Raw genomic sequence first — 25,083 nt, 5'->3', positions numbered from 1 at the left:
CTATTCAAAAATCAATATGACAAAAAATGGGTGTGACTGAAGTTTTTCCCCATTCAAAAGAAACTTGGACATCCTTGAATAAAGTGACGGCTCTTTCGCGAGGGTCGGCCATTTTCCGATGTACACAAAATCCGATGAAATAAAAATGTGCGTTAAAAATTAAATACATTCTTTGAAATTTGTTAAAAATCTATCCCGGCTTTACCAGTGGAAAAAAAAAAAAAGTCCCCCCCCCCCCATTCGTTGCAAGTGAACCAACACGTTCTGCAGTCCTGACACTTTTCCGCATCTGATAATTTCCCTCACTGAGGAAAACAAAATTAATGTAGGAATAGTGCAACACGAGAATAGAGGAGCCTAATTTGTATCCCTCTTCCTACCACCTGAGAATTGGACGGATCAAAAATCTTGCAGCGCCCAAAAGCGTTCTACTTCCTACGGTGCGGCTTCAGAGAAGCCAAGGCACAGAATAGGATGAAGCTCAGGAAGGAAGGAGAAAGGTGGGGGGGGGGGGGGGAGAGGCTCAAAGGAAACAATTTTTATGCTCTGAAATTCTGGTGTTTTTTTTTTTTTTTTGGTAGTGGGGGCAGGACTTTCGTCATATCAGCCGTGGAAAGTTGGGAGACTCAATCTACTGCGGCAGGACAGATGAGTGGCAGATAGCGTCAAAGCTCTCAGTGGAGACTGAGGACAAAAAGGACTGCAGAATTTTGTGACTGATGATGCAAACGATTGAGCAGGTGTTCAAAACTCATCAGTAAAACAGAAAAGCATCTCAGTGCGTTCATTACGGGGCCTTTAGTTCAATGAGTCCACACGCTTGGTGTCCCCGGGCTTTATCTCGCAGGAGCAAACTCTAAAACAGCAAAAGCTTCAGATTTTGTTGGCATACAGCGTCTCTTCATCGCTTTCGCTCTCGTCCTGGAACTCGTGTGCCAGCAGCGACTTCTTGGAGCCCATGGACGTGAGCCGGATCTCGTCGTCGTACTCGTCCCGGTGCTGGCGCAGGCGGTGGAAGCCGTCTTTTTGCCGATTGGACTTGGCGGCGCACACGCACCAGATGATGCACGCCGTCACCACCAGTGCCGTCATGGAGGCAGCTGCGGAAAGCACGGAAACCCAAGTGGGCGTGAATGTCAATTGTAAAAGTGGTTAACATTTCTGGAGGAAAACAGTTTGTTCGAAGTACTGAATAAGTAATTCCCAGCCTACAGAGCGCACCTGGTTATAAGCCTAACCTAGTACATTTGTAAAGGAAATACCATTTGGTACATACATAGGCCGCAGCCGTGTAAAAGCCGCAAGTGCCCACATTGAAATACGAGATATTTACAAAGAAAGATGCTACAGAGTTTAACGTGAGCGCCGCTGAGCGATTTTTACAGGTATGTTTTTTTTATTTTTAAATCAGCCCTGTTAGCGCGGTGTTATTGTTAGCACAAACGCTAACACTAACAGGGCCAGTTTAAAAAAAAAAAAACACACACACACACCGGTAAAAATCATTGAGACACGGCAGTAACACGTTAGCACAGCACTAACAGGGCCGGAGCGGTAAAACTCATTTCCTCGGCACATATATTCCACCGGTCTCACTCTTACCTTTTCTGCTCGAGTGACCCCTTGCGGCCGTTAGGAAAAAAAAAATGCACAAATTAGCCGCATTACCGCATAAGCTGCAGGGTTGAAAGCGTGTGGGGAAAAAAATCGCGGCCGGAAATTACAGTACTAATCTTTTGACACGAGACTTCAATGCAGATTTCTCAGTTGAAGACCATACACAAATTCTCTCTCTAGAAAAAAAGATCTGTCCAAACAGGACCCAAAAAAGCTGGGTTACATGCTAATTTTCCACTAACTTAAACTACTGTCACATGGATTTTACAGGTCAGATAAATGTGACAGTTGCAACTGGTCCAAAATGTTGCTGCTGAATTCCTTCCTGGCACAAGTAAACCGGACCACATCAAATTGTCCTGGGATCGCTAAACTGGCTTCCTGTGAGCCCAAGCGTAATTGTTTTGGGAGGGTTTTGGTTTTTTTTTTGGGAAGGGGTGGGCAAAAACCTCTGAAGGATTTCACTCATGCATATTCAAAACCTTTTAGTTTCTTATGAGACTTCCAGATGCCTCAGGTCATATGGTGGAGGGGGGAAGGGAGCTTTGTGAATTTTTCCAGAAGCAAACAAAGTCAAGGAGCAGCTATGCTGAACTGTGGAGTAAACTTGCTGAACCCCCCGAGACCTTTCTTTGCTCCTGTTTAATGCTTTACCTACACCTTTACCTTCTGTATGACTGGTGCTATAAAAACGTGAAATTATCGGCGGTGCACGCTATGGATAGGTTTCCGATTACGCCATCTTGTGTGTCATGGAGGTCAAAGAACACAAGTGATAGGTGAAGCATGATTTTTTTTTTTTTTTCTTTCGTTAATTTATCCAATTGGTCTCAGGGTGGCGGTGACGTCATTGGAAACCTGTCCATAGGCCATTTGGTGCGGACTGACGAACCAAAAAGTTCATTTAATCGAAGATTACCTGCGCTGGCCACCACAAATTCTCTGGGGAGACCAAAGATGCTGTGGTCCATGTCAAATTCAATGATGATGGAGCTCGCCGCTTCATAGGAGGACACCACCACCTGAATCGGGGAAACACAAACTTAAGACTTAAAAGAGGTCACTCACTCTCGCTCACTCGATCCAGCATCAATAGCAAACTTTGAAATTGTCAAAACAACATGGCAAACTATCGACAAATAGTACCATCAAATTGATTTTGTTTCTCTTTGTTCACATTAAAACAAACATTTGCCTAATGCACAGGAACAAAAGTTTATTTTATGCAATCTCAACTGCTCCACTCCTGGAACCACCCGAGAAGCCAGAGCTGGAAGTGGGGGGGGCACAAAAAAAAAAAAAAAAAAAAAAGCAGGAAAGCATTTCCTTCCTTTTTACCGCCGCTGAATGAAAAGCGAAGCCCTTTGCTCAGCTCCTTCCTAAGATTGAACGGCCTCATTAGTGAGCCACCGCTGCAGGTGCGACTACTCAATACTATCGGCAACAGGTTGACTCGTGGCTCTCAAACAGGAGTTGAGCTCCTGTTCAACCCCAAAAAACATTTCAATACTCAGCTTCCTCTTTTTTTTTTTTTTTTTTTTAAATTCTAGTCTTTGTATGAAATACAAAGCCCACCATAGTTAGTCTTAATTTTTCACCCTTCATTTAGTCAGTGTGGTTAAAAAAATAATAATCTCAAAAACTACTCTGAGCAAAGTGAGGGCTTCCCGGTCCTGATTCGGCAATGCTGTCTGAAAACAAACTCCAAGTATTGTTTGTAAAACAGTAAGTGCACCTCTTTGATCTTGCGTTAATTTCGTAAATCCGAGCCATTGCAAGCGGTGTCGTTTTAAATCCTTACAGATGCTGCATATGAGTTCCTATGGGTTGAGGCGGCACATTCGATGTCCAAAGAAATTTGGAGAAAGCACAAAGGAAAGGAGTTACATGCTGGCACCCAAAAATGATCTGGACATGTGGAGCGAGCAGAAAGAAGAAGATCGTGTGCAAAGAAAGCTGGACAGCAGGTACAAAAAGAACGCTGCAGTTCTTCCAGACTTCAGCCTGACCCGTGGCGACAAAGCACAAAGTGAAATGTGCTCCAACAGCATCGTGACGCGTGAGTCCGAACCAGAATCTGGGCCTTTAATGATCCACGGCTTCACGGTGGCAGAGTACCAGCAGGTTTATCATTTGGTGGTGGATCCCCTGCTGCTCAGCCCTTGCGGGAAGCCCAGAAAGTACAGTTTGGAGTTGGGGCGCACTATTAAGGAACATCTCTTTACAGAGTTGGCCTACCCCATGCTTCAGGTTTTTGAGTCGCAAGCCAAGATGAAGGTTGTGGAGCGATTTTGTTTACTCCGTACAACACCTAGCGTAGATATGGACTGAAACGGAGGCTTTCCGGAACAAAAAGCATGCAGTCTTTTATCAATCTCTCCAAAATATTTGACATTTTGTTCTTGCAACACCAGGCACAGCTAAAAAAAAATAAAATGCATTTTGAACCCAAAAATATATTGCTGCAAATTTGAATTTGAGTACATTAAGTTTAACTAAGGGGTCATATGTAGGCCAAATAAGTTTGTTCCTAAAGTTATTGCGGTGTGTCTACAACAGTAAAAATGAACATAAGTATGAAAAGTTTGTTTTCCATTCTACCCATCCATTTTCTTTGCCGCTTATCCTCACGAGGGTCACGGGGAGTGCTGGAGCCTATCCCAGCTGTCAATGGGCAAGAGGTGGGGTACACCCTGAACTGGTCGCCAGCCAATCGCAGGGCACATGGAGACAAACAGCCGCACTCACAATCACACCTAGGGGCAATTTAGAGTGTCTAATTAGTGTTGCATGTTTTTTGGGGACATGGGAGGAAACCGGAGTGCCCACCCAGAGAAAAGCCACGCAGGCACAGGGAGAACATGCAAACTCCACACAGGCAGGTCCGGGATTGAACCCGGGACCTCAGAAGTGCAAGGCCAATGCTTTACCGGCTGAGCTCACCGTACCGCCTTTTCCATTCTATTCAATGTTTAAAATATTTCCAGTTGGGTTTTTTTTTTTTTTTTCCTTTCTAAAATGGAGAGGAACGGGTGGAGGAGAAAAATGGATTTTACTCATTAAGAAGGTACACATTACGACCGGTTATTGTAATTTAACACGCATTTCACAAGCATGATTTATTATTTTTTAAATCTTATTTACTGCAATGGTTATACTGACATGCTCCTCATATGCCCCGGTAAAGGGTTAAAAAAATGGGGGGGGGGGGGGGGGGAATTAAAGAACCAGATCCGGCCCACCTCTTTATTTCATGTGGCCCGCAAAGGCAAATCACGCGTGTCAACTTCCATGATTCTTGTTCAAATCTGTACCAAAATTTCAAATTGTCATTGTCATAAATGAAAACGTTGAGATGGGCGGCACGGTGGATCAGCTGGTAAGGCGTTGGCCTCACACTTCTGAACTCCGGGGTTCAATCCCGGCCCCGCCTGTGTGGACTTTGCACGTTCTCCCCGTGCCTGCGTGGGTTTTCTCTGGGTGGGCAGTCCGGTTTCCTCCCACATTCCAAAAACATCCACATTAATTGGACACTCTAAATTGCCCCTAGGTGTGATTGTGAGTGCAGCCATTTGTCTCCATGTGCCCTGCGATTGGCTGGCAACCAGTTCAGGGTGTACCCCACCTCCTGCCCGTTGACAGCTGGGGTAGACCCTGGCACTCTCTGCAACCCTCGTGAAGATAAGCGGCGAAGAAATTGATGGCTATCTAGCGAGTGTGTGTATGTACGTACCTCTTGGCGCTGTTGCTGGTAGCCATCAGCAACCACCTCAATGTTGTGGTTTCCAGGAGCCAGCAGTGCGTGAAAGTAACCACCTTCCGCGGAGAAGACTCTCACACCTCCGTTCAGGACAATAATGGCCCCAACAATGGGCTTCCCACTCTTATCTCTCACGATTCCCCGCACACCTTTATGGACCTGGATGGGTGAAACGTGCATATAAGAGAAAATACACAGTACAGGTGTACAGAAAGGACCGGGCTGGCCAAAGAAATCAGGTGCTGTACCTCCACCAACATGCTCAGAAGAGGCTTCTTGTTCTCTGCCCAGAGCGTGGTGAGCTGTTCCGTTGGGGGGAACACACAACATCCAGTATACACTGTGATTTCTGGACAATGGCCAAAGTCCATGCTGAAGTCCTGGAAGACATAATGTTGCGTTGTGTTTTGAAAAAAAGTGGCATCCCTGATCTACTTTACAATAAACATCATCTTTGGGTGTTGTCTGCCGCCGTGTTTTGTGGCTTTAGTCTTTACTTTGTCTTTGAGAGGGATCATTTCAAAATCAGATGATGAAATAGATTAAATTCCACAAAGATCTCGGTCAAGATTAAACTGCTTGGAATCAGCCGAGGGCGCTTGATCGGCCGCTGATGTCCAGTTTGAGCCAAGAGGATTGCGTCCTTTGAGTTGAACTAGGTGATTTGTCATTTTGTTAATCTATTCCCCACCCCCAAAAAAAAAAAAACCGCAGGAAACGAGACAAAAGAATCTTTCTTCCATTTGCTTTTTTTTTTTATTAATACAACCAAATGGAGGTTATTTGAAGCAACAATAACACCAACCTTCATACTGCCCATGTGACTTTGTCTCTCAGCTGCCCTCATAATGCCGTCTGGGATGTTACTTGCTGAATGAGAAGTGGGGGGAGAGAAATGCCATCAGGTTTTACTCACTGCAGCATTTCATAATAAATTATAGAAATGTGGCAGTGTATCCTCACAACTGCACAGAATTGTATAATATGAAATCACTATGTAATACAATATTACATTTTGGGAGAGCCTACAGGATAAAAGCTCAATTTTTAATTATTTCAAACACGGTGAAAGTTTATACATGATGCATAGTATACAGGGAAGGTGAAGTGATTAGCATGGCCTTCCCCGTGCTAGCGTCTCCTCGATTCTAAAAACATGCATGATAATGGTTAATGCTTAGTTGCCTTTTGTTTTGCATACAAATAAATGTTTTTTGGAGGGGGGTGTCAATCGCGCCAACCTGCGATGTTGCACACTTGCCAGTCTGACGTAGCCACCGGCATGAAATACAACGAAAGGAACTCCAAAGATGAGCATTTGGATTCAAGGATTACAGTGACACCTTGGTTCTGGACCACAATCCGTTCCAGAAAACGGTTTGAGAAGTTATTTGTTCGAACAGCGAATCGATGTTTCCCCATGACAATCAATGGAAAAAGAAATAATGTGTTCCAAGTCTAAAAAAATTGGGCTTTTTAAAGCAGTTTTTTAGCTTTTCCTGATAATAAACGGCATAGTAGAAATATACGTATAGTTTAAATACTTTATATAGTAAAATAATTTAAGAAATATATTTATTTTTCGCCTAAAATGTATGCTTTAGTAGTACAGTACGCTAGGCTGGGATTGCATTGCCGTATCTGTAGCGACTTGGCCCCCAGCTTTGTAAACGTTTTTTATTAACAAAAGTGCAGTCTGTGTACAGAGGCTGCGTTATACAGAATACCGAAACTGCGCTGGTTGCGGCGCGCGTGTTTTGTCATTTCCGTTTTTTTTTTCCGGGGGTGTTCGAATTTACAATAACAAAGCGCGTCGAAGGTGGGTCAAGAGCTTGCTTGCAGTGTGCACATGAAAGACAACAACAACAAAAACCTCAAACTTCATTCGTCTCTAAAAAAATAATACATAGCTTTGTTTGGGATGATCAAAAATAAAAATCCTGTGATTCTCAATGTTTTAGTACCTCTTAGTAACAGTTCATGATAATTGTTATTTTTATCTATGAATTTATTATTATTTATTATCTGCTTTTACCCACTTTACACATTTTCCTACAGACTTCTCAATAGCAATAAAGTACAAGCAAATTTCTTCACATATATAAAAAGCATACCTTGCCCATTATTTGAACATCCAGTGTTGCCAAGGTGCATCTTGGGATGGTTGTTGGAATAAACGCTGGCCAAGTACTTCAGAGTGCCTTCATTCTCCACTGTAAAACAAATTAAAATTTAATATCATGATTACTGCTATCCAGTGATGCTGAGCAGCAACCAGCTTTCAGGTGCTATCTTTATCCGAGTCTTTGAGACGTGCAGTTATGTAACGCTCTCTTTTTAGCTTTTCAAGTCAATCTAGGCTGTGAGGACACAGTGACCCAATTATATTATGTAACTAAAAAGTCTACAGACATGCTGGTAGCATTGGGACACGTCAACACATGCTATTTGATCTCATGTCGGTCTATAAGGGATGGAAATGGATATTAAATTAATTGTACACCTGAAATAAAATGAGAATACATTTACTAAATTTGAAAGACATTGTGGACATTGGTATTGTACTGGATCTCTTTAGTAAGTACACTAAAGGCTGGAGACAGTTGCTGTATATGCCATAAAAAAACAGAATATGATTGAAAGCATACACAGTGATGCCTCGGTTCTCGACCACAATCCGTTCCAGAAAAGGGTCCGAAAAGTGAATTGTTCAAAAACCGAATCAATGTTTCCCATTCCAATGAATGGAAAAAGAAATAATACATTCAAAGCCTAAAAAAATTTGTTTTTTTAAAGCATTTTTTTTAGCTTTTCCTGATAATAAACTGCATAGTAGAAATACATGTATAGTTTGAATACTTTATATAATAAAATCATTTAAGAAATATATTTTTTTGCTTAATATGCATGCATTAGTCGTAGAGTACGCTTGGCTGGGAGTGCATTGCCGTATCTGTAGCGACTTGGCGTGGGTCAGCTGCTTGCTTGCATTATGTTATCTCCGGGTTTTTTCTGCGGCGTGGGAATTCATAACAAAGCGCGTCGTGGGTCAGCTGGTCTGGCCGCGCGCAATCTGTTATTTTTGTCGGGGGCGTTCGAGTACCGATTTTCGTTGGAAAACAGAAGCAAAAAAATCTCGAAATTTTCGTTCGAAAACCGATTTGTTCGAAAACGGGGACGTTCGAAAACTGAGGCTTTACTGTACTATACAAGTAAAATTGGATACAAGCTCTACACTTACCTGATTGGACAGGCTTGTCATAAGGGTAGGTAGCCACAAGGGATCCTCCATCTAAGGCCACAGACAGTGTGTATACCTTATCTAAAATCATGTCCATCATTGCTTTGGTCTCCGGCTGTGGTTCTACCACACGGTGGGATGCGTTGCCTAAAAAAGTGAGTGACACACAAAACTCAATACATCATTTTTTTTTGTACATGTCAGATTTGTTCATTCATACAAACTACGCAACTGACCATAGAAGTCTGTATCCAGATCTTTGCCATGAGTATTGGTGAAACCCTGGGTGGATACGCACTGCTTCTCCACCGCTTGCTCTCTTCCATCTGGATTGATTGACGGCACAATCACAATTGTGGTCTCATTGATGAGCTAAGGGAGGAAAACACATAAATGTTAATATTTTTGAGCTGCATGTCAAGAGAAGGATATCACTCGAAAGTAAAAAATACATAAATAATAGCTCACCCTTGTAATGACAGAGTTTTTGCCATAGTTGATGCATAACAAGGCGGCAAACTCAAGAAGTAGCTCGGTCCCCACAGGGGCATTGCCATGGATCCCTGCTACAAAACGGACCTTGGGCTCAGAAGGCTCAGCCGCTCCGGGGTTGTTGGAGATTTCCAGAGCCCAAATGGTTCTAAACTCAACACTATGGCCCAAACTAGATGGAACATAAGCAGATTTTAAGAATGTGTTCAATCAACCTGAGTTTCAAGGTGGTGGCAAAAGACACCAATGCTCCCTACCTCTGTAAAGATGTAATTTTTGGAAAGTTGAGGGTAAGACCTCGAAGAAAGGCAGACAGCTCCTTGTAACCTCGGAATCTGAAATTGTTCTCCGTGTCCGTACTCTTGACTAGCCGTTCTAAACCTTGGCCCAGAGAGAGGTCCTTGATTAAGCTCTCGAACTCCTCCTCAGACGGGTTAGGGGTTGGCTGGGGTCCGGAAGGCCACAGGCCATTGGGGTCTGAGTGAAGCCGCGTCAATCTGAAATCAACCACTTCCACTCGATCCTTGGACACGGTGGCAAACGTCCTCATAGATTGATATCTGAAAAGAACAGATGAAATTTGTAAATGCCTGGAAAAGATTTGCGTTCATCCCAACATTGAAATCTTACCCGTGGGCGGAGGCAGTGATGGCATAAGTCCCAGGGACCAGCAGTCTCCAGTAGTCACCAGTGTGAGCTGTGGTAATATTGTGGTCAATATCCTCCACCTGAATTGTGGCGTTGGGTATTCCCATTCCATCCCTTATGTCAGAGACGGTACCTTTAATTCCATGGTGAACCTGGGGGTTCACATTCATCCAAACACGCGCGCACACGCACGCGTGCAATTCAAAATTGCGATGAGTAGGGAAAAAAGACCCCGGTACATTTTGATTTTGTTTTATTTACCTGGTGGATAAACTGTAGTAAAGATTGACGATTTTGTTCCCAGTAGTTAGGCAGCTCCTTGGCCCGGGGGTACTTCACACAACCCAATTCAATAGTCACCTCAAAACAGTTAGTGTTTAAGTAATTCCAGTCCTGCATGCCCCCTGGGGAAATGTTGATGTAATTATTACAACCTAGTTGTGTAAAATATTTACCAGTACACAAAATAGTTAATAGTTAATGTTACTGCTTTATTTTCAGACCTAGTGAGGTATTTACTTGAATATTTGGATCAATTTCACCACAGATCTTAGTATACACTCACCACAACAGTGAACATTTACAGATCTAGTGTGACCCATCCAAAAGAAGATGAAAAATGGTCTGGCTTTACCAATATTATTCAGACATTTTAAGAGTATATTATGATGTGCAATTGTACAACAATATTATCTTCAGTTTATGTACTGAATATCATTATAGTGTTTATGTATGGTAACTGATGACAAAGGCTGTGAGGCTATCAATCCAAGTACAGTGATGCCTCAGTTTTCGACCACAATCCGTTCCAGAAAATGGTTTGAGAAGTGATTTGTTCAAAAACCAAATCAATGTTTCCCATTACAATGAATGGAAAAAGAAATAATGCAATGCAAGCCTTTAAAAAAAAAAAAAAAAAAAAATCGGGCTTTTAAAAGCATTTTTTTTTTACCTTTTCCTGATGATAAACTGCATAGTAGAAATACATGTATAGTTTAAATACTTTGTATAATAAAATAATTTAAGAAATATACTTATTTTTTGCTTAAAATTTATGCTTTAGTAGCAGAGTACGCTAGGCTGGGAGTGCATTGCCGTATCTGTAGCGACTTGGCCCCCAGCCTTGTAAACTTTTTTTTTTATTAACAAAAGTGCAGAATAATTTTAAACAAGCAACTTGCCTTCTTTGGAGCCATGATTGGGGATTAATACGGTAGTCCTCGATAAGAAGAAAAACAACAGTTACTACCGGGACACGTCCGTGTACAAAGGCTGCGTTATACAGAATAACAAAAGTTGCTGGCTGCGCCGCGCGCGTTATGTCATTTCTGTTTTGTTTTTTTCGGGGGGCATTCAAATTGACAGTAACAAAATGCGTTGTGGATGGGTCAGCTGGTCTGGCCGCGCGCAATATGTTATTTCCAGGTTTTGTCGGGGGCGTTTGAAAACAGAAGCAAAAAAAAAAAATCTCAATTTTCATTCGAAAACGGGGACGTCCGAGAACTGAGGCTTTACTGTATCTCAACAATTTAGAATGTCAAAATCTTAATTTAGTTAGGTAGTTCAATTCAACAGATAAACTCATTAGGTAGAGATGCACTAAGGAATCTATGTGATGTATGAGAACTGACAAAAAGTTGTCTCTACCATATTCATTTTTTTTTCATATGTGCACTTATTTTTCATCTCTTGCTTTATGCATGTCCACCAACCTACCTGCAACGTTGTACCAGCTGGCGCCATTGGTGATGCCGTCTGCAAAGTATTCCCCAGGGTACAGGTTCACACAAGGGTGGCCATTGTGCATCAGAGGGTTTTCCTATAATTGCATGGGAACACGCAAGAAAAACAAGAGTGCTGTTCAAAGTTCCTGCCTCGTGACTGATTTTGCAAGGCCGGGGGTGCCCCTTCCATTTCAGATGAAACCACAGCGAGAACAGACACCAGTATAAAGCAGCAATCCAATTACCTGTGAGTAGGATCGAGCCAACTGCTGAAAAACGTTGTCATCAGGAGACTTGCTGTACTCCCTTTTGCCCTCTAGATCATCATCAAAGGGGTAGTTGACTACCAAAGAACCTAAACTCACACAAGTAACAAAACGACTTAGCCTACTGGAACATATACTAATAGAGTATGCATAAAGAAAAAAAAAAAGCCAGTTGTACAAGTTACTATTTGGGAATAAATATAACTACAAACAGCCCGTGCCTCCATGGAGATTGGCTGACAGCACGAAAGGGTTGCTTTTCAGCCAATTCATCATGGCGATTGTCTCTGGCTGCCGAGGATCTTTGATGGTGGCAAACTGGTCTGGGAAGTTTCGATTCAGGTCAAAATTGTTGCTGTTGTTGCGCCCTCGAGTGCTTCTTACATCACCTGTGTGGAGAAAAATGCCTGCGGTGATCTATCATAATACAGTGATGCCTCAGTTCTCGACCACAATCTGTTCCAGAAAAAGGTTCGAGAAGTGATTTGTTCGAAAACCGAATCGTTGTTTCCCATTACAATGAATGGAAAAAGAAATAATGCATTCCAAGCCTAAAAAATTGGACTTTTTAAAGCATTTTTAGCTTAACCTGATAATAAACTGCATAATAGAAATACATAAATAGTTTAAATACTTTATATAATAAAATAATTTAAGAAATATATGAATTTTTTGCTTAAAATGTATGCCTTAGTAGTAGAGTACGCTAGACTGGGAGTGCATTGCCATATCTGTAGCAACTCGGCCCCAGCCTTGTAAACTTTTTTTATTAACAAAACGCGTCGTGGGTGAGGTAACTGGTTGCGCCGCGCGCATTATGTTCTTTACGGATTTTTTCGGGGACGTGGGAATTCACAACAAAGCGAGTCGTGCGTCAGCTGGTCTGGCTGCGCGCAATATGTTATTTCTGTGTTTTTTCGGCGGCGTGGAAATTCACATCAAAGCGCGTCTGGGTCAGCTGGTCTGGCCGCGCGCAATACAGCGGGATTCCAGTACCAATTTTTGTTAGAAAACAGAAGCAAAAAAATCTAGAAATTTTCATTTGAAAAATTATTTGTTCGAAAAAGGGGACATGCGAGAACCAAGGCTTTACTGTAATTAACTGCTCTATACTCTGCATTTGTGACTAAAAATGAATAATATAGCTAATAAATGGCAGATGTGTGTGCAGAGAATTCATAAGAAGCAGCTCCTGGTGTGCAAATACAGTACACAAAACACAATTAAATTTGCCATGTTTCCAAATGGTGTCATTTTTCCCCAATGTGGCTGATTGTGAATGGGTACTTAAAGTTATACTCGTTGAGTTCAGTATATACTATAACCACATAAAGCATAAAGAGAAACTTAAATGCGCCAAATGCACTTTTGCCAAAACAAAAATGTGTATGTATATAGATGTAAAACACTAAATTCATGTGTTTATTATGATGAAACATTTTAAATTTGGCTTCCTTTATTACACCTACAAAAAGGTAAGTTCTTTGTGACCTGCTATAAAGTGATTCATATCTGCCAGGAGCTTTCACACAATTACCATGACGATCAAATTAAAATCTGGTATTGTTCCACTTTCATCATGAAACTAAAGGGAGGCCCGTAACTGTGAGTTAAAATGTTGCCCTGCAACATTATCGAGCGTTAAACCGTTTCCGTCTCTCACCTTCATTGGCCACCTCATAGCCATCAGGGTTCATCGACGGCATAATGTGAATACGGGTGTTGTTGACCAACTCTGTGACTTCCCGGTCGGTCCCGTAGTTAAGGCACAGGTACTCGATGAGGTTGAGCAATAGTTCCCGGCCAACGACTTCATTGCCGTGCATGTTGCCCACATATTTAAACTCCGGCTCACCTGGAAGGCAATCGGAGAGGGAGTGGCAACATTTTAATTCCTTTCAGGTAAAGGCTTTGTTCTAAGGCATGACCTAAAGATGGATTATACCATGTTCATGAACTGTAGGGTTGTCTGAGATAACCATCACGTACAGCTCCCTGCCTTCCACCGAGCGGCCAATAGAATAAAGATGAGCAATAGACGGGAACTCGCCGCTGTACTTGCGTAAAAAGAGCTCCATGTCAGCGTAGTTGTGGTGGCGAAATTCTTGGGGTTGAACGGGCTGGGGCTCAGTTGGTGAAGGACTGGGTGTGGGTTTACGTCCCACTGAGGTTACAACCTGGGACTGGGTGTTGGTATTCCATGTGGAGGTGTTAATATCAGTGGGTGAAGGCGTGGAGGGTGTGGTCAGTGTAACACTGACTGCAGGTTTTGGGTCGATGGCAAGTGGTTCTAAAACAAAATTCAGTTCTGTGGCATTTCCGTCCAAGACCTGTACATTGTTGACCGTCACCGGTGTGTACCTGCGAAGAGATCAAATATTTTAACGTCACCTTTACATCACCCGTATGTACCAAAATAGATTTAGCAATTACATGGTTGCCGTGAGAAAAAATGGGCAGTCTTGTTTTTATCGTGGAACATTGTCTCTTAAGTCAATTTGGAATTGAAGCAGTATTTTCTGGAAAAAAAATGTCTTATGAAGCTTACAAAGTGAAAACATTTGTGATCAAACCAGCATACGACATAACACCAAGCAAATTTCATTGATCATGATGTCATCTCATTTTTTTCGGTTGGAAGACGCTTTTCTGTAGCGGACTCTCTGTGCCACAAGCCTACCTCTTAGTTTTCAAATTATTTTATGCATCACGAGTAAACAGTCTAGTTTACACTAGCATTGTTTCAAAATACAGATGTTCGCACCTTTGTAGGCTTCTTTGCCAAAATGTTCGACCTCAGGTTCCAGCGAATTTCATTACCGTAATTTCCAGCCTACATGACGTGACTTTTTTCACGGTGATGCGTGGCTAGCGTTAGCGCGGTGCTAGCGTTAGCAAGGCACTAGCGTTAGCGCACCTGGTTATAAGCCTCGGTACACAGAAAGAGTTTCACGTTAGCGCCGGGAATCACGATACTAAATTCATCAATGCGTGTTACCTAATGTTTGTTTGATCTCAAGAGGATTTTCAATCTTTTACTTTTACTGACCCTGTGGCAACAGCAGTGATGTTGTAGGCCCCTGGAAGTAAAAGTCTGTAGTAGTCCCCGTATCTTCCAGTGGTCAGGTTGTGGCGGATGCCTGCAACCACTATGCTGGCATTGGTGATGGCTGAACCACTGATGTGATCTTTTACATAGCCACGGACACCAATGTGGACCTAGGCACACGCAATCGCATTACACAAGAGGTAAATACAGTTTAAAGGTATCGTGTATGAATCAAGCAAACACCCGATGAATGCAGTATTGTTTCGGGAGCATCACATTGTGCTCGCACACCAGAAGAAGTTTCCCCTCGGCATGTAGCAGATCGATGGAAGCCATTTTGTGGCAGCCCGTGGTGGTTCGAAGGGCAGTGTTTTGAGCCGCCCGGAGGGAGTCCCAGTGAGTTGGCTTCAGGTTGGGAGTCCACACGGGCACCGCGTAGTTCAGGATCGATCTTCCGATGGCCTTGTATGTCGTGAGGATGGTCTCCTTGGTCTGGCCCCACGTGGTGCCAGCTAGGCACTTCAGAACGTTGTTTCTTTTATTGAGTTTGGAGCACACGATTTTCGCGTGTTCATGGAACGTCAGCGAGGGATTGAAGGTGACGTCAAGGATTTTTGGCTTACAGATGGTAGGAATTCGATTGCTTCTGATTTCAATGTTCAGTCTCGTCGACTGTTCGGCAGTCTAGGTGGTGAACAGCGTGGCCGATGATTTTTCGGCTGAAAGTTGGAGACTTCGGGTGGATAAGAAGTCATGGACCGTGCGTAGGTATCGGTTCAATGCTGGGAACAGTGGTGGGATGGAGGAACCACTGGCAAGGATGCTTACGTCGTCAGAGTATGATACTGTGCTGATGCCCGTCGGTGTCCTGGGCAATTTTGAGATGTAGTTGATTGAAAAGCGGCGGGCTCAAAACAGCCCCTTGGGGGATGCCTTGGTGAACTTGTCTGCTTGACAATTTGGCATTGTTGACCAAAAATGCGTAAAACTGAATAATGACCATGTAGTCCAGAGGTCCTCAACCGGCATATTTTGTGACTCCACACTAACTGGATTATCAGTAAAAATTGTTTGAAACCTTAAACATTTTCGCATCAGTAGGTTATCAAGAAAATAGCCTCAACTCAGAAATATACACAACCCAAACATTTTTTATTATTATTTACTGTACTGTATTTGTTTGGGGTTTTTTTCTATTGTCGGGCCTTTCAGGATTTCTTGTTCAAAAGCACTTTTGGCTTTAAATGCAAAGTTCAGCATTAATTTGCGAAATGTTTTGTAAATTAGAGTTCAGTGTGTGAAAGTCAATAATCAATGTAGTAAAAACAAAATCTACCATGGCTTCAATATCTTTTCTAGAAATACACCATTTATAACTCTGAATTGAAGAAGCCATTGTGTACAAATGTGATATATTGTAGCTGCTAACTAGCAAATATGATGTGTACCTTTTCAATATAGGCCAGGAGAGACTCTTTGTTAAGGTTCCATTCCTTAAGGAGCTGAGAAGCTTGGGGATACTTGCAGCAGCTTAGCTCCATGGTGATTTCCAGACAGTTTCCATGGACATAGTTGTAGTCCTGCATCCCTCCTGCACAACCGAAAATAATACTCTTTAAAACATTTTTTAAAGTATATTTTTTAAAAATTAGATTTTTCAAAACAGACACACACACAGTATTCTCTGTTATCCACCTATTGCCAGCAGTTGATAAAACTGTGATTCGCTAATGGTATTATTCAAAAGGTGCGTGGCCACGAGCCAAGAATTTCTAGCTTTCCCTAAATGGACAAATTAGTCAACAAACAAAAGGGTGCTTGAGGCAGCACGGGGCGGTCTGGTTTGTCGTCGAGCTAGAACGACAACGGGTATAAAGTCCTTGACTGGACCGTTGTCATGGCAGCTCACTGGGGCTCACAAAAACCTTAAAAATGTCACCTTGCGAAATAAACAGTCACAAATGAATTCATAAAACCCAGCAGTGTCAACATGAGAAATATCTATCACGGACTAAACAATGACACTAAAAGGCTACATTTATCTGTCGTGTTTGAAAGGTCCCAAAATTATCTTTTGAATCAGGCAGCAGTTATGACACAGGTCTTGTCTAGTATGGCAGAGGCTTACCTGAAGCAATGATAGCTGTAAATACCACACACACAAAATAAACATGCTCTAATTCAGGGGTGCCCAGACTTTTTTTTTTACCCCAAGATCTACTTTTCAAGCAGCCAGCCTCTCATGATGGACCGGGAGGTTGGGGGGGTGATGTAATTTTTTTTTTTTTTTTTTTTTACCAGAATGACCAATGATGAAATAGAATGTGACCAAGTCACAAAGATCTACCGACCTCAAAAATGCAAAGCATATTTATTTTAAAGTATATTGACGATTTTTTTATGTGTACATTTATGTTTGTGTGCCTTGCATAACCGCATGAGCCAATATTACACAACATAATTAACTTTTTTTGTAACTATCTGAGTTCATGTTGACGATCCCAAAACACCACACGAATGAAAATGCACACTACGCATTTCACTCCACTGGCAGATGGGACAAACGCACCTCGAAAATAACATTGTGAAAAATAAGTCCGCCTCCCATTCTGTATGAAAGTGATATGTGTTTGTTTTCTTCTTTACGCGAGCATCCATACTTTGATAAGATTTCTTAAGCGGGGGCTTAAAATAGTTGACTGCCGTGTTTTCCTGTACTGTCGTTGTTTGCACATGCGCGGTGAGTGAAAGGCCGGAAAAATACGGCTGTCTTTTTATTTTCGGCACGCCGTCGCGATCGACCCAAACTGCCTCGCGATCGACGCATTGAGCGCCCCTACTCTAATTCAACAGGAAATTACAAAATGGGTCCACACGCGTCTACAAAATGAATCCCAAGTTTAGCAACAGAGTTGTGCTTATTAACTGTCTAATTAGTAAGCTGCAACCCCTCTGAACTCATTTTGCCGATGGATCGTGTAAGAGGGTGTGTCAGAGAGCAAAGTCCCAGGGGTTTATCTGCCTGTGGTGGCAGCCAAGACAGCTGCATGCTTTGTAAACCAAACCAAACCTCAAAGAACTCCTGCTAACAACATACAAATCAAGTTAAACCCACAACGTGCGGGAACAATTTAACCTTTTCTTAACCAAACTTTAAAAAAAAAAAAAAAAAAACAAACATTAGTTGCACTGTTGTCATTGAGGCTCAATGGTTTCAACTGAATGGCAGATGTTAACAGATTACTCAAGGTAAACATTCCGCTATACGCTGATGGAGTACAACTGCCCTAATCTTAAATTGACATCCCTGTTTATGTACCGGATCCAGAGTCACACCCTGGATTATGCAACATAAACAACAGGTGACAATGAAGTCAAAGTGCAGCTGAACTCTTAGCTAACTTGAGAAAATGTATGTACTGTAATTTCCGGCCTATAAACCACGACTTTTTTTACACGCTTTCAACCATGCGGTTTATGAGGTGATGCGGCTAATTCGTGCATTTTTTTTTAACGGCCGCAAGGGGGCACTCGAGCAGAAAAGATAAGAGGGAGACCGGTGGAATATATGTGCCGAGGAAGTGACTTTTACCAGGATGCTTTTTTTTTTAACTGGCCTTGTTAGCGCCATGCTAGCGTGTTGCTGCAGTATCTCAGTGATTTGGGTATGTGTTTTTTTTTTTTTTTTAAATCAGCCCTGTTGGTGCTGTGCTACCGTGTTGCTACAGTGTAGCTGCCACGGCTGTTTTTACTTTACCATAATGTTTCATTTTTTTTAACCAGCCCTGTTCATGCTACCTGTTGTTAATTTGTTAAACTAAGCTAATGTATTAAAACTTTGAAAACTCTTTCTGTGTACCATCTTTCTTTGTAAATATCTCATGTTTCAATGTGGGCATTTGCGGCTTTTTCACAGGTGCGGCTTGAATATGTACCAAGTGGTATTTCCTTTACAAATTTACAAGTACAAAGCGATAATCAGAATCAATGAATGTGGGTTGATAGGATTAGAATTTTCAATTAAGTTATTTAAAATGCTGTTTATGAATTACAATTCAATGTATTTTTATCCATGTCGCTGAATTCTTAGATTATAAAATGGATGAAAAATGATTCATTACTAAATGTGTACAGTACTTTTAGAAATGTCAAAAAGTTTAACCTGTAAGAAATGCATGCTTGCATGACAAAACCCGTAAAAGAAATATGGGTCAAAAGAACATGAGCAAAGCTGTCTGGAAAAAAAAAAAAAACAAAAAAAAAGATAGGTGAAGGATCTGTTGCTTTATGGTTCAGGTGATAACCACACCCACTGTCTTGTTGGCGCTGACATTCATTTCTTGTGAGAGTAATATGAGTTTAACATCCCTGCAGCATGTTTGCTTACATTTCAAAGCCAAGACACACACAGAGCGACAAGGCTGAACTCAACAGAACTGGATCATTGTGAATAAATTACAGTTACTGATTGACCCGCCACACATTACCAACACACCGACAAAAAATCCACCCGTGCAATTGAACTAAAAATAATATGACGCGATTGTCAAGGATTCTCGCTTGCAGCCGTCTTAACATAACCCTGCACTCCTGCTCTCAACAATGCCTAACAGAAAGAAAGATTATGATTCAAAAGTAATGTCCATGCCCACAGTGAACAGACTGTTCTAAAACTCCGCTACAAGCATTCTCAAAAATTGTGTGGAGGGTATTGTGAACTTATGAGCACTCTGAATATTAAAATCTCAGTCAGCTCGTACATTCGGCCAAGGGAAATCAACACATAAAAGCACACAGGTGTTAGCCACAAATATTTAAAAACAATTTAAGAAAAAATGTCTGAGTCTGAGAAGCCATGAAATCAACAGCCTAACTAACAAACCAATGGTTAAAAAATACATATATGTAAGATTTCTTACACCATCTCCGGTTGGATCAACGCTCAATTACATGAAACGCTCATAAAATCTCATACACAGGTCCATCTGAATAAATTTGACTTAGAAAACTTCATGTAATTCAGTAGATTAATCCATAAACTCGTATTTCGACTGATTCACAACATTAGCAATTTTATTTTAACATTCTGATCATTTTACCTTTCAGCTAATCAAAACTTACATCACCATCAAGAAACTAAAAACATTACATAAACAGTCAAAGATTTTAATGTGGAAATGAGGTTGGAATTGGCCTTCTGAGAAGTACTTTCTTCTTTCTTCCCTTTTCAAAGTGCAATATTGGTCTGGAGACAATGTCATGGTGATAGCTTTTGAAAAACAATCTTTCCTGGTTATAGTTTTACGGCTCGCTACAGACTTTTTTCAACCACGTGACTACATCCGGGGCAGCTGGCCACGTTGGATGGGTTCACTGTCATGCTTTTGCATACAGACCGGAGTTATACAAATGTTCGAACGACTGTTAAAACTGACACGGCTAACAAAAGACTTTGGAATGTTATCGGGGCTCGTTAGATGTTGTTTCAAGAAACGGTTACGACAAGAATTGTGCTTTGATCGACAATATCAACCCATATGCCTTGGAGAAACACAAATGGGGCACACAAATGCGGGCGTCGATAATCTATCCAGATATGGGCAACTATCTCCTCTTCTCGACAAGCGCTTATAACATGGACCAACTAAAGGATTACGAAGGTCTGGAGGCCTACAACCGATTCATCAATGCTTGGGTTCGTCATGCGGCGGTATCCATTCTCAGCAACCTGTGTCTCCACACCACGAAGGTTAGTGTATAGCACAAAGCAATTTAAATACGTAACGTGTGATTAAAGTCACTGTTGTGTAAAATTATGTTGATCATACCAACGAAAGAGGTGAACATTATTATTTTTGTTTTTGTTACCGAGAGGGAGAGAGAGCGAGGTTAGACCGGGACGAGTCCCAAGTGGAGCCCGCACCTTTTTCTCCACTTCCACGGCTACATTTTTAACTCAACTCACAAAACAGCTAGCGGTGCAGAAACTCGTTTTTGCAAACTTATTATAATAAAATGGAAAATACAGATTTTGGAGATATGCATTGCATTGTAGTATTATGTATGCCCTTTGCTCTAAAGAATACTTCTACTTCACAGAACTTAGTTATTGCTAAGTAGGTGGGAAATTCTAAAAGTTATCCAATATTTACCAAGAACAAAATCCTCCGAGCAAACTCGCACGTAAGGGAATGACTTGGCCACTAGATCGGCTTTGCTAATGCGAGACAGCCACAGTTGTCGCCGTTTGGTTGCTAACTGCTCCGTTTTCTCGCACTGGTTCTTGACCACAGCTGGCAGTCGAAGGGAAAGACGCTTTACAACGCCCACTTTCGTTTGAGCAACCGACAACATAGCAGTGCGCCCCCATTCGCACGCCTTTCCGAAATGATTCCTCCTTAGTTACGGTTCATTTACTTGAATTCACCAAACCAAAATTGCGCCCCGCGTTCTAAATCGGAAAGTGTGTGAGGTCAGACAAAAACAGTCTATAGCGGAACACTCCTGTTTTGTACATATTAGAGTTCCAAATGTATTGTGGTAATCTTTTACAAACTTGGCTTACTGGACTAATACTCAACAGCAACAATACTCGGATGATTGCCAGGCCGTGCATTAAAACAAAACCGATGTGACAAGGGAAAGAGGCCAAGAAAAGCAAAGCAGCTTGTGTAAACAGTACACACGCGTTCCCAGTAATCGTTTTTGCAATTACTATTTTTTTTTTGCCTTTTACCTGCTACATCGTACCACTCCGCCCCGTTGGTGATGCCGTCTTTGAAGGTCTCTTCTGGGGTGTCGGGACAGTTGGGGTGCCCAGTCTTCATCACCGGGTGGTTCTTGGAGTACGCCAGGGCCAAGTAGCGAAAAAGGCTGTCGTCCGCTGACTGGCTGTAATGGCCCTGCTCCTCGTGGGTGGCTGAGTCATCGAAGGGGTAGCTGGCAACCACAGTTCCACCGTGCAGGTTACCAGACAGAACAAACCTAAAGAAAAAAAGAAAAGAGCACATTGCCTCTCGGGATTGGAAAACAATCAAACCTACAAAGATGAATGCCCCGAAACCCATTCCCAAAACTCCAACTTCAGAACTGTGCAGCGGATGTGCCACCTACTCAGCCAACATGCCTGGAAGTTGATCCCACAAAATGAGGAAATCATAAGAATATAATATGAGATTCTATGGAATTGTGTTGTTTATGAGTCAGCTTTCATGTAAAGTTCTCTATGTGTCGGATGAGAAGCTGCTGAGATTCATCCATCCATCCATTTTCCAGCCGCTTATCCTCACGAGGGTCGCGGGAGTGCCGGAGCCGATCCCGGCTGTCATCGGGCAGGAGGCGGGGTACGCCCTCAACTGGTTGCCAGCCAATCGCAGGGCACATCAAGACAAACAGCCGCACTCACAATCACACCTAGGGGGCAATTTAAAGTCTCAAATTAATGCATGTTTTTGGGACGTGGAAGGAAACCGGGAGTGCCCGGAGAAAACCCACGCAGGCACGGGGAGAACATGCAAACTTTACACAGGCGGGGTCGGGATTTGAACACTAGTCCTCAGAACCGTTCCGTCCTGCTGAAATTATTGCAGTATAAATTCAGCAGAAGAATATCACGAATTGCTCAGCGAGAATGCGCATCCACTTTGAAGCATACATGCTTTAACACCAATCCAGACCATGAGGTCCAGTCCACAAAACCTTAAACAGTTTGTCTGCATGTGTGTGTGTTACACTCACTGTTTGTCCTGCATCCATCTGATAACCGCCATGACCTCAGGAATGCTATCTGGGTTTGTAATTACGTTGGTGTACTGGTCAGGGAAGCTCCGGTTCAGGTCCTTGTTCTTGGCGTTGTTTCGCCCCCCTCTGTGACCGGCACAGTCGCCCTCTCTGGACAACTCAAATCCGTCGGGGTTCATACTGGGCATGATAAAGATATCAGTGGTGTTCACCAGTTCAGCTATCCGCGGTTCCTCCTCGTATTTCGTCAGCAGGTACTCCACAAGGTAGACCAGAACCTGTCTGGACACGGTCTCGTCCCCGTGCATGTTGCCAATGTATTTGAACCTGGGTTTTCCCGGGGACTCCACATGGGGGTCCTTGGTGATCCGCATCACCCAGAGCTCCCTGCCCTGCACCGACCGACCCACGCTCGACAGGTTCGCTATGTGAGCGTATTTCTCGGCGTAGGACCGCAAACGCCCGGTGAGCTCGACGTAATTGTAGTATTTGTCGTAGTTTTCTACCGTGTCGCCAGTCGAGGTGCTTCGTGTCCGGGGTAGCCTGTCGTCAGCGCCGCCGAGGTGAAACATAATACAGACAAAAGAGACGAAAAGTGACACCCGTAGTTTTTCAGTCGCAGACCTCGGCTCCCTTCTGTGCGCCATGTTGATATCTCTCTATCTCTGCAACATCCGGACTTTCACTACGGAGAGAAAATTAGCAGCTATATTTGGTTCGCACCACCGCGGTCGCGTTTTCTCCAACAGTTCGTCCTGTTTCCTTGCTAGCAACAACTTCCGTTTCACCAAAAAGGGGGCGTGGCTTCAAAGGAGGAAGTGTTTTTTTCTTATTATTATTATTAAGATGAAAGAAAGGGTTAGAGAGAAAGATGCAAAAGATAGGCTAAGATGGAAAAAAGATGACACGCTGTGGCGACCCCTAACGGGACAAGCCGAAAGGAAAAGAAGAAGATTAAGATGAAAGAGACGTTTTGTTAGTATTCCCACGCAGTTTACTGGCAAGACACGCCCTGCTCAAATCTTACTGGTCCCAGGACAGGCTCTGCTGCACTCTGATTGGCTGCTGCATCCGGAAGAATACGACCCGCTGCTGACAAAACGGGAAAATATTTAATATCAGAGTGACGGCGTTAATGTTTTCCGTTGAACGACGTTGCCAATAAGTCTCGCCCTTAAAGCTAACCATAACAAAGTTTTAATTTTTTAATTTATTCAACTGCGTGGCCTGCCCTCCCCCCGCGACGCAAGAGCCAATCATGTTGCAGTGGGCGTTTTTTGTCAAGAACACGAGTGGGATATCCACGCGGAAAAGGGACGAGGGCTTTAATTTCACCCGCTTTTACCTCTCGGGAGTTTACAAAACAGAGATCCATCAACTCTCATCTATTATCCGTGTGAAACGAATGTCATGAATTTTTCCAATTAAATTTCATACATTTTGGCTACTCTGGTTAGCACATCTGCCTCACAGTTTTGAGCACTCGGGTTCAAACCCTCACCTGTGCATAGTTTTTCTTCTAACTGGGTTTTCCCCGGATTCTCCGGTTTCCTCCCACAACCCAAAACATGTATTGAAGGTTAATTGATATATAACTGTAAATAGATGTGGCCTTAATTGGTCTGGTAACCAGTTCAGGGTTTACGACGCCTCTCGCCCGGAAAATAGCCGGACATGGTCCTGCTCGCCCATGACCCTACGACTCGGCTCAAACTACAGGCAAGGCCTTTCCGGACGGGCATTTGTCAGTATTTGCAAATTTATACAATCGGACACAGAGTGATGTAATTTTACAAATAACGACCATTTCAGTTTGGCAGCGAGATCACGGAACAATTTGAATTAATGAAGTTTTACTGCGTAAGCCAATCGTTATTTACGCGCTTGTGAACTGCAGCTTCCTAAAATTCCACCGATATTCACTGGGGAAAACATCGGGTACATTTATGTGATATAATTACAAGAAGTGTAATCAATTCAATCAATCTAGTTAAGATTTGTGTTTTTACTATGTTGTAACAGGAATGAAGTTAACTACCGTATTTTCCGGCCGATAAGCTGCGACTTTTTTCGCACGCTTTCAACCCTGCGGCTTATGCGGTGATGCAGCTAATTTGTGCATTTTTTTTCTAACGGCCGCAGGGGGGCACTCAAGTGGAAAAGGTAACCGTGACAGCGTGGAATATATGTGCCAAGGAAGTGACTTTTACCGGTATGTCTTTTTTTTTTTAAACCGGCCCTGTTAGCGCTGCGCTAGCGTTAGTGCTGTGCTAGCGTGTTGCTGCTGTGTTCCTGCCGTGTCTCAGTGATTTTTACCGGGATATATATATATTTTTAATCGGCCCTATTAGCACCATGCTAGCGTGTTTCTGCTGCGTTACTGCCACGTCTCAGAGATTTAGGTATGTTTTATTTTTTAAGTTAAGACAAGCTAAAGTATTAAAAGCTTGAAAACTCTGTGTACTGTCTTTCTTTGTAAATATCTCGTGTTTCAACGTGGGTTTCAATGTGGGAACTTGCAGCTTTGACATATGTATGTACCAAAT

General features: G+C 42.6%; 1 protein-coding gene and 1 long non-coding RNA gene across 2 annotated transcripts; one reads left to right on the top strand and one right to left on the bottom strand.

Moving 5' to 3' along the window:
• Positions 1 to 779: 779 nt before the first annotated feature.
• cpda (carboxypeptidase D, a) lies at positions 780 to 23,334 on the bottom strand. The gene is made up of 21 exons (XM_061826803.1): positions 22,535 to 23,334; positions 21,534 to 21,781; positions 16,246 to 16,388; positions 14,798 to 14,967; positions 13,694 to 14,109; positions 13,412 to 13,603; positions 11,970 to 12,137; positions 11,728 to 11,837; positions 11,475 to 11,577; positions 10,020 to 10,162; positions 9,741 to 9,910; positions 9,368 to 9,670; positions 9,087 to 9,282; positions 8,855 to 8,990; positions 8,619 to 8,765; positions 7,492 to 7,590; positions 6,183 to 6,247; positions 5,626 to 5,757; positions 5,351 to 5,536; positions 2,537 to 2,639; positions 780 to 1,100 (listed from the first exon to the last, which is right to left on the bottom strand). The coding sequence occupies exons 1-21, from the start codon at positions 23,182 to 23,184 to the stop codon at positions 874 to 876; spliced, it is 4,107 nt and encodes a 1,368-aa protein (XP_061682787.1). The 5' UTR covers positions 23,185 to 23,334; the 3' UTR covers positions 780 to 873.
• Positions 2,987 to 5,531, top strand: LOC133504511 (uncharacterized). Its single transcript, XR_009796000.1, has 3 exons — positions 2,987 to 3,342; positions 3,421 to 3,584; positions 5,407 to 5,531. It is a non-coding gene; the product is annotated as an uncharacterized LOC133504511 (long non-coding RNA).
• Positions 23,335 to 25,083: the final 1,749 nt, after the last annotated feature.

The sequence above is a fragment of the Syngnathoides biaculeatus genome, chromosome 8 (assembly GCF_019802595.1).
Source record: "Syngnathoides biaculeatus isolate LvHL_M chromosome 8, ASM1980259v1, whole genome shotgun sequence".
NCBI classification, from domain to species: domain Eukaryota; kingdom Metazoa; phylum Chordata; class Actinopteri; order Syngnathiformes; family Syngnathidae; genus Syngnathoides; species Syngnathoides biaculeatus.
This window is presented reverse-complemented; position numbering and strand designations above follow the sequence as displayed.

Excerpts from the sequence above, each read along its gene's own strand:
- cpda (XM_061826803.1), bottom strand. The coding sequence starts at position 23,184 with ATGGCGCACAGAAGGGAGCCGAGGTCTGCGACTGAAAAACTACGGGTG. Across the intron at positions 14,968-16,245 it reads TCCTGGCCTATATTGAAAAG|GTCCACATTGGTGTCCGTGG; the intron begins GTACACATCATA and ends GCGTGTGCCTAG. Across the intron at positions 11,578-11,727 it reads TGGCTCGATCCTACTCACAG|GAAAACCCTCTGATGCACAA; the intron begins GTAATTGGATTG and ends ATGCAATTATAG.